Source organism: Engystomops pustulosus, chromosome 9 (genome assembly GCF_040894005.1).
Source record: "Engystomops pustulosus chromosome 9, aEngPut4.maternal, whole genome shotgun sequence".
Lineage (NCBI taxonomy): Eukaryota > Metazoa > Chordata > Amphibia > Anura > Leptodactylidae > Engystomops > Engystomops pustulosus.
The window spans coordinates 2,040,516-2,056,551 of NC_092419.1; the positions used below are offsets into that span (position 1 = coordinate 2,040,516).

The following is a 16,036-nucleotide window of genomic DNA, read 5'->3' on the forward strand; positions in this document are numbered from 1 at the left end:
CTGTGCAGCCTGCAGGAAAGGGTGCAGGAAAAATATTATTTTGCATTGGATCATCTGACCCAGGAGATGGTAACAAGAGACTGTCCGGACTTCATAAAGAAAAGAGACCTCATGCATCTAGCGAGCAGCGGTGCTCAAACATTAAAACAGCTGGTCAACAAGGGGTTAATGCCAATGAGGCAGAGGGCACAAGTAAGATCGGGGTTGGAGCTGCCTCTTCTCAGGCTGTATCAGCTATGGAGGTGGCTCTACCCCCAGTGTCCAGTGACGCCGAGGCAACCCCAGGTCCTCCTGGCCCAGCTGGTGTGAGTGATGCAAGGAAGCGAGGCAGTATTGTACATAGTGTGGTGAATGTTGGGGTGGTGAATGGTGCTGAGGGGGGTGATCCTGGTGTGCGTGCTGGACCATCTGCACCCCCAGTGGTGGCCGCTCCCATAAGGAGCTATGCGAGTGTCACCGCTGGGGCAAGTGGGGTTAACTCCTTGTCTCCTGGCTCTGGGAATAGCGTTTTGCAAAGGCGTCTTCTGGAGGCTCTCAGGAGAGGGGAAAAGTCAATCACTGTAGAGGGGAGAGATGTTGATCTGTCCTTCTGGACAGACAGGCATGGCCTGGCAGCCTTCCAAGAGAAAAGGGGGGGAGAGACTGTATGGTCTTTACCCACAACTGGGCCCGGAGCTGCCCGTAGGAATGTGGTTCGTCTTCGCTGGAGGGGCAGTGACGCATGCCCACCCAGGTCAAGGGTGGTGGAGCTCCTCCTGAAGATGAACTTCAGGGCTAGTGACATCTTTGCCCTGATACATCCTTATGGTACTCCGGAGTTCGATGTCAGCTTTGTTCGGCCGGAGGGCTTAGAGCTCTTCTGGTCGAATTATGAGCTGGCAAAGAACGAGCCCGCATGGCGAGACTTTGCTGTGCAAGCAGTGTCTCGCCAAAACACAGTCAAGAAGGTGACCGTTTTGACCCGTAACGAGTCACTTTCTTGCATGGACATCATGACGTGGCTCAGTCGTTATGGCGAAGTAGTTCAGGTACCTCAGAAAAACCGCGATGAATTTGGCATTTGGTCTGGGGCCTGGACCTTCATGATGAAGTTGAAGTGTTCAGGCGGCACAGTCGCTCACATTCCCTCTTCAGCCTTTCTTGGGCGGGACAGAATCCTGATTTTCTACCAGGGGCAGCCGAAGGTCTGTCACAGGTGCGGTGACCCCACCCACTTTAGCGCCAGCTGCCAAGTGCAGAAGTGCGCTTTGTGTGGTGGGCTAGGTCATCTCGCTGCATCCTGTAAGGACATTAGGTGTAACCTGTGTGGTGAGCTCGGTCACCCTTTCAGCCGTTGTCCTCGCTCCTTTGCCAATGCGGTTGTGACCCCAGTGGAGGAGAGCCATGAGGTTGCTTCTGCTGGGGAAGGTACCAGCAGAGGTGGAGGAGCTGAGGGGCCTGTGAAGAAAAGTAAGAATAAGTCACCTTCTCAGTTGAGGCGGCTTGAAGCCAGACAAAAAGGGAGAGGACTGGGGAAGCCTCGGGTTGCTGGGGTGACCCTTGGTCCTACCTCAGAGGCTGGTCATGCTACTGAGGCCCTGAGGGATGATGAGTTGGATGAGGAGGTCAGGAGGATGGAGCGCGAGAAAGGTGCCATGTCCTCCACGTCCTCCCATTATGAGAGTATGGATGAGGATAACAGGATTTGGCTAGAAAATAAGCGCAAGCAGAAAAAGAAAAAACGCGGTGTATCTAAGGTACCTAAGGAAGGGAAAACTTCCTCCCCTCTGGTTGAGCTTTCCAACCGGTTCCTCACCCTCGATGAGATCGCCTCCTCGGAAGGGGAGGCTGAGGGTGGGGTTCTGGAGGTGGCGGCGGAGCAGCCTGCAGGGGGCGCCGAGTCTCTATCCTCTGGGGATGCTGGGTCCTCAGAGTGGGAGACTGACTCAGAGTCAGGAGACAAGGACGAAGGAGAGGGTGGTCCGGGTGGGTCCTTGGGGGCCAGTAATAACATGGACACCTCAATTTCGTTAAAAAGAAGTTGCCCCAATTCTGAAGGGAAAAGGCAAAAGGGTTCATCTTCAGAGGACAGTAGAGGGAAGGGAGGTAGTAAGAAAAAAGCCGTCTAACTCAATCACTCATGATGGCGGCACCCACTCCGTTGACGCTGGCGTCCATTAATGTCGCCAGCATTAAGTCTGATGCGGCTAGATTTGCGGCCTTTGATTTTCTCGGCCGCGTTGAAGCCGACATTTTATTTTTGCAGGAGACCAGGCTGCCAGATTTGGCGGCCGTGTTTAAAGCTAAGAGGGAATGGAGACATGGGCCTTCCTATTGGTCTCTTGCGGCCGAGCCGTATAGCGGAGTGGCGGTCCTTTTTACCGCACCGGTAGAATGCCGACGAATTATTGAGTTAGAAATGGGGAGGTGCCTGATCCTGGATGTCCTCATGAAGGGACAAGAACTTCGCCTAATTAACATCTATGGTCCCCAGTCCAAGTGGGACAGAAAGTGTCTCTTTATGAGGATCAAGCCCTACCTTTTTACAAGTCGGCAGGTGGTCTTTGGAGGGGACTTCAATGCTGTCACGAGGTCCCAGGATAGGGGAGGTTCCAGAGACAAGCTGACTTATGATAGCGTCGCTCTTAATAGCATAGCTAGTGAGGCTCGCCTGGTGGATGTCCACATCCGGCACACCCCAGGCCACGCGGGGTTCACCTATTATAGGGGTAGCTGCAGGTCTAGAATAGACAGGTTTTATTTAAAGGAGGAAGCCATCTCTTCAGCAGTGTCCGTTGTTGAGGTGGAGTTCTCCGATCACTGTTTAATTTTGTTTTCTCTGAATGTTACAGAGACCCCCCGGATGGGAAGAGGCTACTGGAAGCTCAATTCGTCTCTCCTGGAAGAAGCAGAGATAAGACAATCCTTTGAGGACTTTCTTCAGAGCCAGGTACCATTGCTGGGCCTTTGTAGCAGTAAGTCAGAGTGGTGGGAGATGCTCAAGAAAAGGGTGGCGAGATTCTTCCGCCAGCTCTCGAGCCTCAGGAGCCTGGACAGGTACCGCCTGTATCAGGGCCTGAGGAGGAAACTCGAGCATCTCGTCTCGACTGGAGGTAGTCGTGAGGACATCTCCAGAGTGAAATCCTTGCTGAAGAGGTGTCAGTACGATAGACACGCATCTTTGGTTTTTGAGAGGGATTACGGGAAATACCGCTCGCCCGACCCTTACAGAAACTGCAAGATGTCAGTGAATGGTAAAGTTGTCACAGGACTGGTTGACAGTACGGGATCCCTGAAAAGGTCCAGATCAGGGATCCTGGAGGTCGTCAGATCCTTCTACTCACACCTCTTGGGCAGGAAGGATCTAGATCGGGATGTGATGTCGGCTTTCCTGGCAGAAACTGTCCCTGAGCCAGGAGTAGACCCCTCTCTTGATGTTTTGACAGAGCTGATCAGGGAAGAGGAAGTCAGCCGGGCGATTGAAGGGCTCGCCCTCAAGAAATCGCCAGGTCCGGATGGCTTAACATCTGAGTTTTATAAGACCTTTAAGGACGCCTTGGTTCCCCTCTTGACTGAGGTATTCAATGAGTGTCTTTCCTCGGGCGCTCTGCCGAAGTCAATGAGGAGGTCTGCCCTGATCATTCTGTCAAAGGGTAAGGACCGATCTCGTATTGAGAACTGGCGTCCCATAGCGCTTCTCAATACGGACAGAAAGGTTTTGGCAAAGGTGCTGTTTAATCGGCTGGAGCAGTTTGCACCCCGGCTCCTTTCGGGGACCCAGCACTGCTCTGTTCCAGGCCGCAGTACATTTAGTGCTGTGCTTTGTGTCCGGGAGGCAGTGGAGCAGGGCAGGGCTGGTAACTGGAAGGGGTACTTGCTGTCCTTGGATCAGGCAAAAGCGTTTGATCGGGTTAACCACGAGTACCTCTGGTCTGTCCTTCTGAGGTATGGCCTGCCGGGGGAGTTTGTCAATTGGCTAAAGGTTTTGTACGCAGGGGCAGAGAGTTTCCCGCTTGTGAACGGTTGGATTGGCCGCCCTTTTGAGGTCGGGTCTGGTGTTCGCCAGGGTTGTCCTCTGAGCCCACTTTTATACGTGTTCGCGATTGACCCATTCCTTAGGAGGGTTGATCGTGGGCCGTTGGTGGGAGTCGGGATGGACCAGGCGGCACCGGAAGCCACTTTAAGGGTGGTAGCCTATGCCGATGATGTCACCGTTTTTGTGTCCTCGAGAGGGGAGGCGCAATGGGTGATGTCAGAGGTTGACCGCTACTCAGAGGCTTCTGGGTCCAAGATCAACCGGGATAAGTGTGAGAGTCTCTGGCTGGGAGAGGGAGGTCCAGGCTTTGATCTCCCGGACACTCTTCCAGGGCCCCAAGACTCTGCCAAAGTTCTCGGCATCGAATTTGGCCAGGGGGATTACCCCATGCAAAACTGGGACGGCAGGCTTAAGATCGCCGCTCAGAGGGTGGACCAGTGGAAGGGTTGGTCTTTGACCCTCAGGGAAAGGGTGAACTTGATTAAAACTTACCTGCTCCCATTGCTGATATATCTGGGCAGTGTGTGCATGTTGCCAGAACCCCTCTGGACTCGGGTCTACAGTCTGTTCTTCCAGCTATTATGGGGGAATAGGCTGAACCTTATCAAGAGGGAGGTTACTTACCGCACGAGGAGACAAGGAGGGTTGTGTATGGTCAACCCTGTGGTGTTCCTAGTGAATACCTTTCTTAAGATCAATGTAGCAAACCTCTGGAAAGAGAGGGCTCCTCCGTGGGTATACTCTTGTAGGGGATGGTTTCGGCCTTTCTTCCAGGAATGGGAGACAGGAGGGCAAGTGAAGGATCTCCGTACACCGCATGGGCATCTTCCGGCTTACGCTACCCCGGTTCTGAAGGTGATTCGCCAGTGGGGTCTGGGAATGTGGGAGATCAGGACCTTGTCGAGGAAACTCCTTGACAAGAGGGTTCTGTTTGCCCGTTTCCAGAAGCCTCTGGCCCTCAGGGATTGCCCAAGTCGGGATCTTGGGGTGGGTTTAGGTCTTTTGAATTCCATCAGGATCCCCTTGAAGTTTTGGGACGTGACTTGGCGCTGCTTCCATGGAAAGCTGTGTGTGAGGGACAATCTGAAGTGTAGGAGCTCTGAGGAAAGGGGTTGTCCTCGGGAGGAGTGCGGTGGTCTGCTGGAGAGCATGGACCACTTCCTGCTTCAGTGCCCCTTTAACACAGAGGTGTACAACCGGGTGGGCGCTTCCATCCATTGGCCCGGGTTGGCCGGTCTCTCCTATGCGGAGTGGGCCTATGGAGCATTTAGAGGCCTGGGTGGCCGGGACCGCTGCACGTTATTCCTAGTCAGTGTAGTGGTCAGGTACCACACGTGGAACGCACGGTGTTTAGTATCGACGCAGCGTAAAATCCTCCCGGTGGATGAGGTGGTTAGGAACATTCTGGGTGACCTGGTGAAGGTGCGCTCTCTGCAGTATGAGAGGCTGGGCACGGGGAGGGCCTCTCTCCTTTGGAGGGGGTTCTCCTTTAGTGTCCCTTAGTCTGTCATCTCCTCTCCTGGTGTTGGGCTGAAGCTGACACTGTAGATTTTTGTTTTGTATCTGAGGTTATAGAGATGTAGGGGCTTGCAGGCGCCGAACCTGGGCTTTATGTGGTTTGGATTTGTTATGTTGATTTGTTTAATGTGTTTGTATTTTGTGTACAATGTGTATATAGTTATATGTAGTTATAGTTCTTGTGTGTATAGGTTGGTTGGTTTTGGGGTGTTGGTGTTAGGGTGTTAGGTTGGGAGGGGGGTGGACGGGACTTGGACTGTACGATCCTGGGCACTGGTCTGGACTATATAACGCGAACTTTGGACGTTAGACCAGTGTCTGGGTGGGAGGGTGATGGGCGTGGGATTTAGTTAGCTATATTTAATGTTATTAATGTTATTTCAGTTATATTCATTGTTATTTCTGTGTTTATTTCTTGTTCGTTTATGTGTATTTTGCTGTGTATTTAAAAAAAAAAAAAAAAAAATTAGGTGGTGGGATTGGGTGATGGTTTTGTTTGTTCTTATGCTGAGTGTGTGGTGTGTGTGGCTGGGCCAGGAGATTTCCGTAAGACTCTATTAGTTTGTATTATTGTTTTGTTATTATTATTATTGTTTTATTTTGCCAGAAGTTATGGCTTGATTTATGTTTATGGTTGTTATGTTTTTCATTTTTATATAAAATAAAAGATTTACAGGATGTAACTCAGGATCAGTACAGGATAAGTAATGTCATGCATGTACACAGTGACTGCACCAGCAGCAGAATAGTGAGTACAGCTCTGGGGTATAATACAGGATGTAACTCAGGATCAGTACAGGATAAGTAATGTCATGTATGTACACAGTGACTGCACCAGCAGCAGGATAGTGAGTGCAGCTCTGGGGTATAATACAGGATGTAACTCAGGATCAGTACAGGATAAGTAATGTCATGTATGTACAGTGACTGCACCAGCAGCAGAATAGTGAGTGCAGCTCTGGGGTATAATACAGGATGTAACTCAGGATCAGTACAGGATAAGTAATGTCATGTATGTACACAGTGACTGCACCAGCAGCAGAATAGTGAGTGCAGCTCTGGAGTATAATACAGGATGTAACTCAGGATCAGTACAGGATAAGTCATGTCATGTATGTACACAGTGACTGCACCAGCAGCAGAATAGTGAGTGCAGCTCTGGGGTATAATGCTGGTGTTACTCACTATTCCTGTGTATTTCTCTCGTTGTCAGGCATCTATCACTGTTGGATGGAATATGACACTTTCAATAAGCAGGGGGCGACTATCGCTAATGTGGGCTTCACCACCAACCTGAGTGCGTACGGCAGTGTGAAGGAGACGTGGTTGGCCATCTGTAAGTTATGTCACCAGTGTTTTTTGTGAATGGAGTCCTATAATCTCATGTAACGGTGCAGAGGACCCCAGTGGTGTCTCCCGGGGTCCCTGCAGGACATTGAGGCTGTGCAGGGTTACTGCATGTATGGAGCTGCTCAGTCTTGTGTGCTGGGGGTCCCTGATCAGCTCCAGTCTCTGACCCCTACATGTCCCCATGTTGATGATCTATCCCCTAGAAGTTTAGTCCTCTGCAACATCCCCCACCGGGGCCTTTTCTTGGGGCCTGGAGTCAGTCGGGGCCCAGAATACCGGAGTGGCTGGCGGTTGCCCCTAGGGCGCGCTGTGGTCACGGTGCTTGGTATGGGGGCCGGAGGGCTGTCCTACAGCCTGGCAGCTCTCCAGCAGGTGGTGTGTGCAAGGAATATGTAGGGAGAGGCTGATGTACTGGATCTCCCTGGGGCAACCCCTGAGTGTCTGTAGTGTGTGTCCCTGGGTAATGGATGAGGAGCTCGTGGTGGTAACAGCCGTATCCAGGGATCAGGCGGAGGCAACGTTGTGCACGGTTCTTTATTGAACAACAGGCAACGGCCAAACAATAAAACAGCAGATTCAGCAGAGCTGGAGGGAGATAACTGGTCCGCAGGAAGGTTACACGTAGCCCGATAGTAGCTTCAGGCTGGGCTGATGCAGATGGGTTAGATGAGTCCCTGAGTGTCTGTAGGATGAGTCCCTGGGTAATGAATGGGAATCCCGTGGTGGTAAAAGCCGTATCCAGGGATCAGACGGAGGCAACGTTGTGCAAAAGTAACTCACGGTTCTTTATTGAACAACAGGTACACAGAAGGTTACACAGTTCTATCTGCACCCGCCCATCAGACTCTGAGTCCAAGTGGTGGAAGCTGCAGTTCTGGGCTCAAGTCTCCAGACTTGCCCTGGGTGCCAGGCAGGAGGCCTGAGGCACAGGAGGTTCCTGGGATTGATGTCCGGGGCAGCACTGGAGGTTCCTGGGATTGATGGCCGGGGCAGCACTGGAGGCTCCTGGGATTGATGGCCGGGGCAGCACTGGGGGCTCCTGGAATTGATGGCCGGGGCAGCACTGGGGGCTCCTGGGATTGATGGCCGGGGCAGCACTGGAGGCTCCTGGGATTGATGGCCGGGGCAGCACTGGGGGTTCCTGGGATTGATGGCCGGGGCAGCACTGGAGGCTCCTGGGATTGATGGCCGGGGCAGCGCTGGGGGCTCCTGGGATTGATGGCCGGGGCAGCACTGGGGGCTCCTGGGATTGATGGCCGGGGCAGCACTGGAGGCTCCTGGGATTGATGGCCGGGGCAGCACTGGAGGCTCCTGGGATTGATGCCCGGGGCAGCACTGGAGGTTCCTGGGATTGATGTCCGGGGCAGCACTGGAGGTTCCTGGGATTGATGGCCGGGGCAGCACTGGAGGTTCCTGGGATTGATGGCCGGGGCAGCACTGGGGGCTCCTGGGATTGATGGCCGGGGCAGCACTGGAGGCTCCTGGGATTGATGGCCGGGGCAGCACTGGAGGTTCCTGGGATTGATGTCCGGGGCAGCACTGGAGGTTCCTGGGATTGATGGCCGGGGCAGCACTGGAGGCTCCTGGGATTGATGGCCGGGGCAGCACTGGGGGCTCCTGGAATTGATGGCCGGGGCAGCACTGGGGGCTCCTGGGATTGATGGCCGGGGCAGCACTGGAGGCTCCTGGGATTGATGGCCGGGGCAGCACTGGGGGTTCCTGGGATTGATGGCCGGGGCAGCACTGGAGGCTCCTGGGATTGATGGCCGGGGCAGCGCTGGGGGCTCCTGGGATTGATGGCCGGGGCAGCACTGGGGGCTCCTGGGATTGATGGCCGGGGCAGCACTGGAGGCTCCTGGGATTGATGGCCGGGGCAGCACTGGAGGCTCCTGGGATTGATGCCCGGGGCAGCACTGGAGGTTCCTGGGATTGATGTCCGGGGCAGCACTGGAGGTTCCTGGGATTGATGGCCGGGGCAGCACTGGAGGTTCCTGGGATTGATGGCCGGGGCAGCACTGGGGGCTCCTGGGATTGATGGCCGGGGCAGCACTGGAGGCTCCTGGGATTGATGGCCGGGGCAGCACTGGAGGCTCCTGGGATTGATGGCCGGGGCAGCACTGGGGGCTCCTGGAATTGATGGCCGGGGCAGCACTGGGGGCTCCTGGGATTGATGGCCGGGGCAGCACTGGGGGCTCCTGGGATTGATGGCCGGGGCAGCACTGGAGGTTCCTGGGATTGATGGCCGGGGCAGCACTGGAGGCTCCTGGGATTGATGGCCGGGGCAGCGCTGGAGGTTCCTGGGATTGATGGCCGGGGCAGCACTGGAGGCTCCTGGGATTGATGGCCGCGGCAGCACTGGAGGCTCCTGGGATTGATGGCCGGGGCAGCACTGGGGGCTCCTTGGATTGATGGCCGGGGCCGCACTGGGGGCTCCTGGGATTGATGGCCGGGGCAGCACTGGAGGTTCCTGGGATTGATGGCCGGGGCAGCACTGGAGGCTCCTGGGATTGATGGCCGGGGCAGCGCTGGAGGTTCCTGGACTGACCGTATTAACGTTACCCACCAAAAATTGTACCCCACTCCCCCCTTCCCAAAAAACCAACGCAACTACCAATTCTTGGGATAAAAAACAGGGGGTCGGCCACAGCTTTATTATTTACATAACAAAAATTAAATGACCTGTGGGAAGAACCCTGACCCTTACCCTAACTTCACCTTGCATGCCTGGCCCCGCCTCCGCGGGGGCATGTCCTAGTTGTTCCGTCAGGTGATTTAACTAACCGCCGAGAGGGTCAAGATTCCACCACAGGCCAAGCTGTGACTACCAACAACAACATAAATAACGCAATAACAAAGATCGAATAAAAATTAACAAAAAACCAATAATACAAATATGAACATAGGGAGGGTGGGTGGGGATCTCTTGAGCGCGGAGCAGTCAAAGAGGCTGGCTAGCTCCGCGCTCAAGAATAAGTATCCTGGCCCGCTGCCCCCCAGTGGCCAGCGGAACTCACTGGCCACCAATGAGAACCTACAACGGGGGAAAAGGGGAGGGGGAGAGCAGGAGGGTCCGTGCCCCTTAAAGGAGCAGAGCACGGCCAGTCCTGCAGCCCCCACGCTTATACAGCCTGCGGGCTGAGCAGGATTGATGGCCGGGGCAGCACTGGAGGCTCCTGGGATTGATGGCCGGGGCAGCACTGGAGGCTCCTGGGATTGATGGCCGTGGCAGCACTGGAGGCTCCTGGGATTGATGGCCGGGGCAGCACTGGAGGCTCCTGGGATTGATGGCCGGGGCAGCACTGGAGGCTCCTGGGATTGATGGCCGGGGCAGCACTGGGGGCTCCTGGGATTGATGGTCGGGGCAGCACTGGGGGCTCCTGGGATTGATGGCCGGGGCAGCACTGGGGGCTCCTGGGATTGATGGCCGGGGCAGCACTGGAGGCTCCTGGGATTGATGGCCGGGGCAGCACTGGGGGTTCCTGGAATTGATGGCCGGGGCAGCACTGGGGGTTCCTGGGATTGATGGCCGGGGCAGCACTGGGGGCTCCTGGGATTGATGGCCGGGGCAGCACTGGAGGTTCCTGGGATTGATGGCCGGGGCAGCACTGGGGGCTCCTGGGATTGATGGCCGGGGCAGCACTGGGGGCTCCTGGGATTGATGGCCGGGGCAGTACTGGAGGTTCCTGGGATTGATGGCCGGGGCAGCACTGGAGGCTCCTGGGATTGATGGCCGGGGCAGCACTGGAGGTTCCTGGGATTGATGGCCGGGGCAGCACTGGGGGTTGCTGGGATTGATGGCCGGGGCAGCACTGGGGGTTCCTGGAATTGATGGCCGGGGCAGCACTGGAGGCTCCTGGGATTGATGGCCGGGGCAGCACTGGGGGTTCCTGGAATTGATGGCCGGGGCAGCACTGGAGGTTCCTGGGATTGATGGCCGGGGCAGCACTGGGGGTTGCTGGGATTGATGGCCGGGGCAGCACTGGGGGTTCCTGGAATTGATGGCCGGGGCAGCACTGGAGGCTCCTGGGATTGATGGCCGGGGCAGCACTGGAGGTTCCTGGGATTGATGGCCGGGGCAGCACTGGGGGTTGCTGGGATTGATGGCCGGGGCAGCACTGGGGGTTCCTGGAATTGATGGCCGGGGCAGCACTGGAGGCTCCTGGGATTGATGGCCGGGGCAGCACTGGGGGTTCCTGGAATTGATGGCCGGGGCAGCACTGGAGGTTCCTGGGATTGATGGCCGGGGCAGCACTGGGGGTTGCTGGGATTGATGGCCGGGGCAGCACTGGGGGTTCCTGGAATTGATGGCCGGGGCAGCACTGGAGGCTCCTGGGATTGATGGCCGGGGCAGCACTGGAGGCTCCTGGGATTGATGGCCGGGGCAGCGCTGGAGGTTCCTGGGATTGATGGCCGGGGCAGCACTGGAGGCTCCTGGGATTGATGGCCAGGGCAGCACTGGAGGTTCCTGGGATTGATGGCCGGGGCAGCACTGGAGGTTCCTGGGATTGATGGCCGGGGCAGCACTGGGGGTTCCTGGGATTGATGGCCGGGGCAGCACTGGGGGCTCCTGGGATTGATGGCCGGGGCAGCACTGGGGGTTCCTGGAATTGATGGCCGGGGCAGCACTGGAGGCTCCTGGGATTGATGGCCGGGGCAGCACTGGAGGTTCCTGGGATTGATGGCCGGGGCAGCACTGGGGGTTGCTGGGATTGATGGCCGGGGCAGCACTGGGGGTTCCTGGAATTGATGGCCGGGGCAGCACTGGAGGCTCCTGGGATTGATGGCCGGGGCAGCACTGGGGGTTCCTGGAATTGATGGCCGGGGCAGCACTGGAGGTTCCTGGGATTGATGGCCGGGGCAGCACTGGGGGTTGCTGGGATTGATGGCCGGGGCAGCACTGGGGGTTCCTGGAATTGATGGCCGGGGCAGCACTGGAGGCTCCTGGGATTGATGGCCGGGGCAGCACTGGAGGCTCCTGGGATTGATGGCCGGGGCAGCGCTGGAGGTTCCTGGGATTGATGGCCGGGGCAGCACTGGAGGCTCCTGGGATTGATGGCCAGGGCAGCACTGGAGGTTCCTGGGATTGATGGCCGGGGCAGCACTGGAGGTTCCTGGGATTGATGGCCGGGGCAGCACTGGGGGTTCCTGGGATTGATGGCCGGGGCAGCACTGGGGGCTCCTGGGATTGATGGCCGGGGCAGCACTGGAGGTTCCTGGGATTGATGGCCGGGGCAGCACTGGGGGCTCCTGGGATTGATGGCCGGGGCAGCACTGGGGGCTCCTGGAATTGATGGCCGGGGCAGCACTGGGGGCTCCTGGGATTGATGGCCGGGGCAGCACTGGAGGCTCCTGGGATTGATGCCCGGGGCAGCACTGGGGGCTCCTGGGATTGATGGCCGGGGCAGCACTGGGGGCTCCTGGGATTGATGCCCGGGGCAGCACTGGAGGTTCCTGGGATTGATGGCCGGGGCAGCACTGGGGGCTCCTGGGATTGATGGTCGGGGCAGCACTGGGGGCTCCTGGGATTGATGGTCGGGGCAGCACTGGAGGCTCCTGGGATTGATGGCCGGGGCAGCACTGGAGGCTCCTGGGATTGATGCCCGGGGCAGCACTGGAGGCTCCTGGGATTGATGGCCGGGGCAGCACTGGGGGTTCCTTGGATTGATGGCCGGGGCAGCACTGGAGGTTCCTGGGATTGATGGCCGGGGCAGCACTGGAGGTTCCTGGGATTGATGGCCGGGGCAGCGCTGGAGGCTCCTGGGATTGATGGCCGGGGCAGCGCTGGGGGCTCCTGGGATTGATGTCCGGGGCAGCACTGGAGGTTCCTGGGATTGATGGCCGGGGCAGCACTGGAGGCTCCTGGGATTGATGGCCGGGGCAGCACTGGGGGCTCCTGGGATTGATGGCCGGGGCAGCACTGGGGGTTCCTGGGATTGATGGCCAGGGCAGCACTGGAGGTTCCTGGGATTGATGGCCGGGGCAGCACTGGAGGCTCCTGGGATTGATGGCCAGGGCAGCACTGGGGGTTCCTGGGATTGATGGCCAGGGCAGCACTGGAGGTTCCTGGGATTGATGGCCGGGGCAGCACTGGAGGCTCCTGGGATTGATGGCCGGGGCAGCACTGGAGGCTCCTGGGATTGATGGCCAGGGCAGCACTGGGGGTTCCTGGGATTGATGGCCGGGGCAGCACTGGAGGCTCCTGGGATTGATGGCCAGGGCAGCACTGGAGGCTCCTGGGATTGATGGCCAGGGCAGCACTGGGGGTTCCTGGGATTGATGGCCGGGGCAGCACTGGGGGTTCCTGGGATTGATGGCCGGGGCAGCACTGGAGGCTCCTGGGATTGATGGCCGGGGCAGCACTGGAGGCTCCTGGGATTGATGGCCGGGGTAGCACTGGAGGCTCCTGGGATTGATGGCCGGGGCAGCACTGGAGGCTCCTGGGATTGATGGCCGGGGCAGCACTGGGGGCTCCTGGGATTGATGGCCGGGGCAGTTGTGTCTCCTCACTCTCCTTGGGATCAGACCATGTGCTCTCACCCGGCAGGGGTTTATATACTCCCCTGGTCAGGTGGTAGCTCTCCTCCAATCACCTTCCAGCTTATATAAGTGACACGTCATTGGATAATTACATACAGCGGTTAACTGTTGCCTTGCCAGGCAGTAACTACAGCTGCAATTACACAATATTCAAATTCTAGAACCTTCCTGGAGATCAGTCTCCCTAACAGCTCCTGACCTGAGGGGGGCGCTATTCACAGCTCCCCACCTGCCTATGCATCGGCCGGGGCGTTACACAAACATGGCTGATAACAGTGAACAGTAGAACAGTCGGATCAGTAGTTTCTGTAACATCGCTGCCATCGTGTGGCCACATGTGATACTGCAGCCCCATTACTATTAACCCCTTCTCTCCCGGCAGTCATCATCCTGGTGGTGGTCGAGGTCGTCCTCCTGTTACTCCTGCTGTTCCTGCGGAAGAGGATTCTCATTGCGATTGCTCTGATTAAAGAAGCCAGCAGGTGAGCGGGGGAGGAGGGGGGGCCGTGGGGCAGATTGTCCCCCCCCCCAGTACTCGGCAGTAACCCCGGTGTCTCTCCCCCCAGGGCCATCGGCTACATCATGTCCTCCCTGTTTTATCCCATCGTCACCTTTGTCCTCCTGGTCGTGTGCGTGGCCTACTGGGGCATCACCGCTCTGTATCCTTCTAGTCCATGTGTTGTGTCCTGCACCATTGTGTGTCCTGTGAGGAGCAGCAGGACTGTGAAATAGTGCTGGGCGTGTCCTCACACTTCTGTGCTCTGTGCATTCCTCCACCATCCTGATAGCAGGGACATTAGTCATAGATCCAGGCCCCGGGACTGTGGTATCGGAGGGGCTCCCCTAGCCCCTCTGTGACCCTGGACCATGCCAGTCCCATCGCTCAGGGTTAGTTGTGTGTTTTCTCCGCTCTTGTGTGATGTAAAGGGCCGGGGGTTAGCAGACGCCCGGAGCGGATTGTACCTGGAATCGCCTCCTACGCCTGGTGCCAGAAGCTTCTGGAGGACGAGGCCCTTCTGCTGCTTTCAATCTGTGGTTTCAGGACCTTTGGAGGACCTTGAAAGTTCCTGAAAAGGCTCCTGTGTGCATTCGAGGGCAGGAACAGATGTACAAGGATTGGATGGGTGGAGTCTCGGGGCCCCGGGCTACCGCCTGTTTGACGCTCCATTACTCCAGAAGATGAGAATCTCCCCTCGGGCCACAGTCTGGAATGTCATGAGGTTGGGACGGGACCTTCTCCCTGTGATATTACGGAACATTCCTGGTGGATCCTTAACTCCCTCAGGTACCTGGCGACCTCCGGAGCCCCAGTATATGTTATATCTGCTCCGAATAACAGCACCCCAGGGTGCTCCAACATAACCGGGAACACGACCTGTGACCCCGTGGTGAGTACAGCGCAGCGCCCCCACAGGAGCCATGGGGTAGTGCACCTATACCATATAAGGCTGTCAGATCTTTCCTGTCCCGGGGTAGTGGACGCTGGTCCTGATTTACCCTTGGGGTATTTTGTAATATCCTCCCCCCGTCCCCTCGGAGGTCCCGCATCCCGTCTCATGACTTTGCGTTTCTCCTCTCGCAGGGATTTAACTCTTCCAGTACCGGCTGCCAGGAGTCGCGCTGCATCTTCTACAAGTATAAGACGGAGGGAATCTTCCAGCAGAACCTCTTTAACCTCCAGATCTACAACGTCTTCGGCTTCTTGTGGTGCATTAACTTTGTCATCGCGCTGGGGCAGTGCGTCCTGGCCGGGACCTTCGCCTCCTATTACTGGGCTTTCCACAAACCTAAAGACATCCCCTACTTCCCTGTGTCCGGCGCCTTCATGAGAACATTGAGGTGAGAGACGGATGTATTCCAGAGCACCGGCAGTGGGTTAGTGCCTCCGCCCCCAGTGCACCTGCAGCTGCCCTCGCCCCCAGTGCACCTGCAGCTGCTCCCGCCCCCAGTGCACCTGTCCCCGCCCCCAGTGCACCTGCAGCTTCATCGGTTTCAGAGGTGACCCCCCCCCCCCTCTCCCCTCCAGGTATCACACCGGATCGCTGGCATTCGGGTCTCTCATCCTCACTATTGTTCAGATGATCAGAATCGTCCTGGAGTATCTGGACCACAAGCTGAAAGGTAACGCAGACACAGCAACTACATCAGGGGCGTAACCAGGGAGACCGGGCCCCATAGTGCACTGCTGAATGGGGCCCCTTTCCCTACACATCAGTATACTGATGCTACGTAGCAGCTGCCTGTACGTCTACCTCTGTGTAATACCGTCTCTCACCACCAGGGGCGCAGAACCCATGCACCCGCTTTCTCCTCTGCTGCCTGAAATGCTGTTTCTGGTGTCTGGAGAAGTTCATCAAGTTCCTGAATCGCAACGCGTACATCATGGTAATGCCCGATGCAGGGGATCCGAGACTTTAAAATTTGCTAATTATTTTTATTTAATAAAACTCTCATTGTAGACAATTATTCTAGGATATCGCCCGCCATGCGCTCCTCTGCGGGGCCCACCGTGCGTTCTCCTTTGGGGCCCGCCGTGCGTTCTCCTTTGGGGCCCGCCGTGCGTTCTCCTTTGGGGCCCGACGTGCGCTCCTCTGCGGGGCCCGACGTGCGCTCCTC

At 57.2% G+C, this 16,036-nt stretch overlaps 1 protein-coding gene across 3 annotated transcripts in view; it reads left to right on the forward strand.

Moving 5' to 3' along the window:
• The window catches only part of SLC44A4 (solute carrier family 44 member 4), a 62,073-nt gene that overhangs the window by 42,029 nt on the left and 4,008 nt on the right, over positions 1-16,036 (forward strand). For 2 of the 3 annotated variants that reach the window (XM_072123052.1, XM_072123055.1), the window contains 7 exons: positions 6,747-6,869; positions 13,803-13,902; positions 13,987-14,079; positions 14,706-14,808; positions 15,003-15,259; positions 15,447-15,541; positions 15,702-15,805. In XM_072123052.1, the coding sequence (XP_071979153.1) occupies positions 6,747-6,869; positions 13,803-13,902; positions 13,987-14,079; positions 14,706-14,808; positions 15,003-15,259; positions 15,447-15,541; positions 15,702-15,805 (875 nt within the window). The remainder of the gene's footprint in view (positions 1-6,746; positions 6,870-13,802; positions 13,903-13,986; positions 14,080-14,705; positions 14,809-15,002; positions 15,260-15,446; positions 15,542-15,701; positions 15,806-16,036) is intronic. The other variant, XM_072123053.1, reaches the window with a different exon arrangement.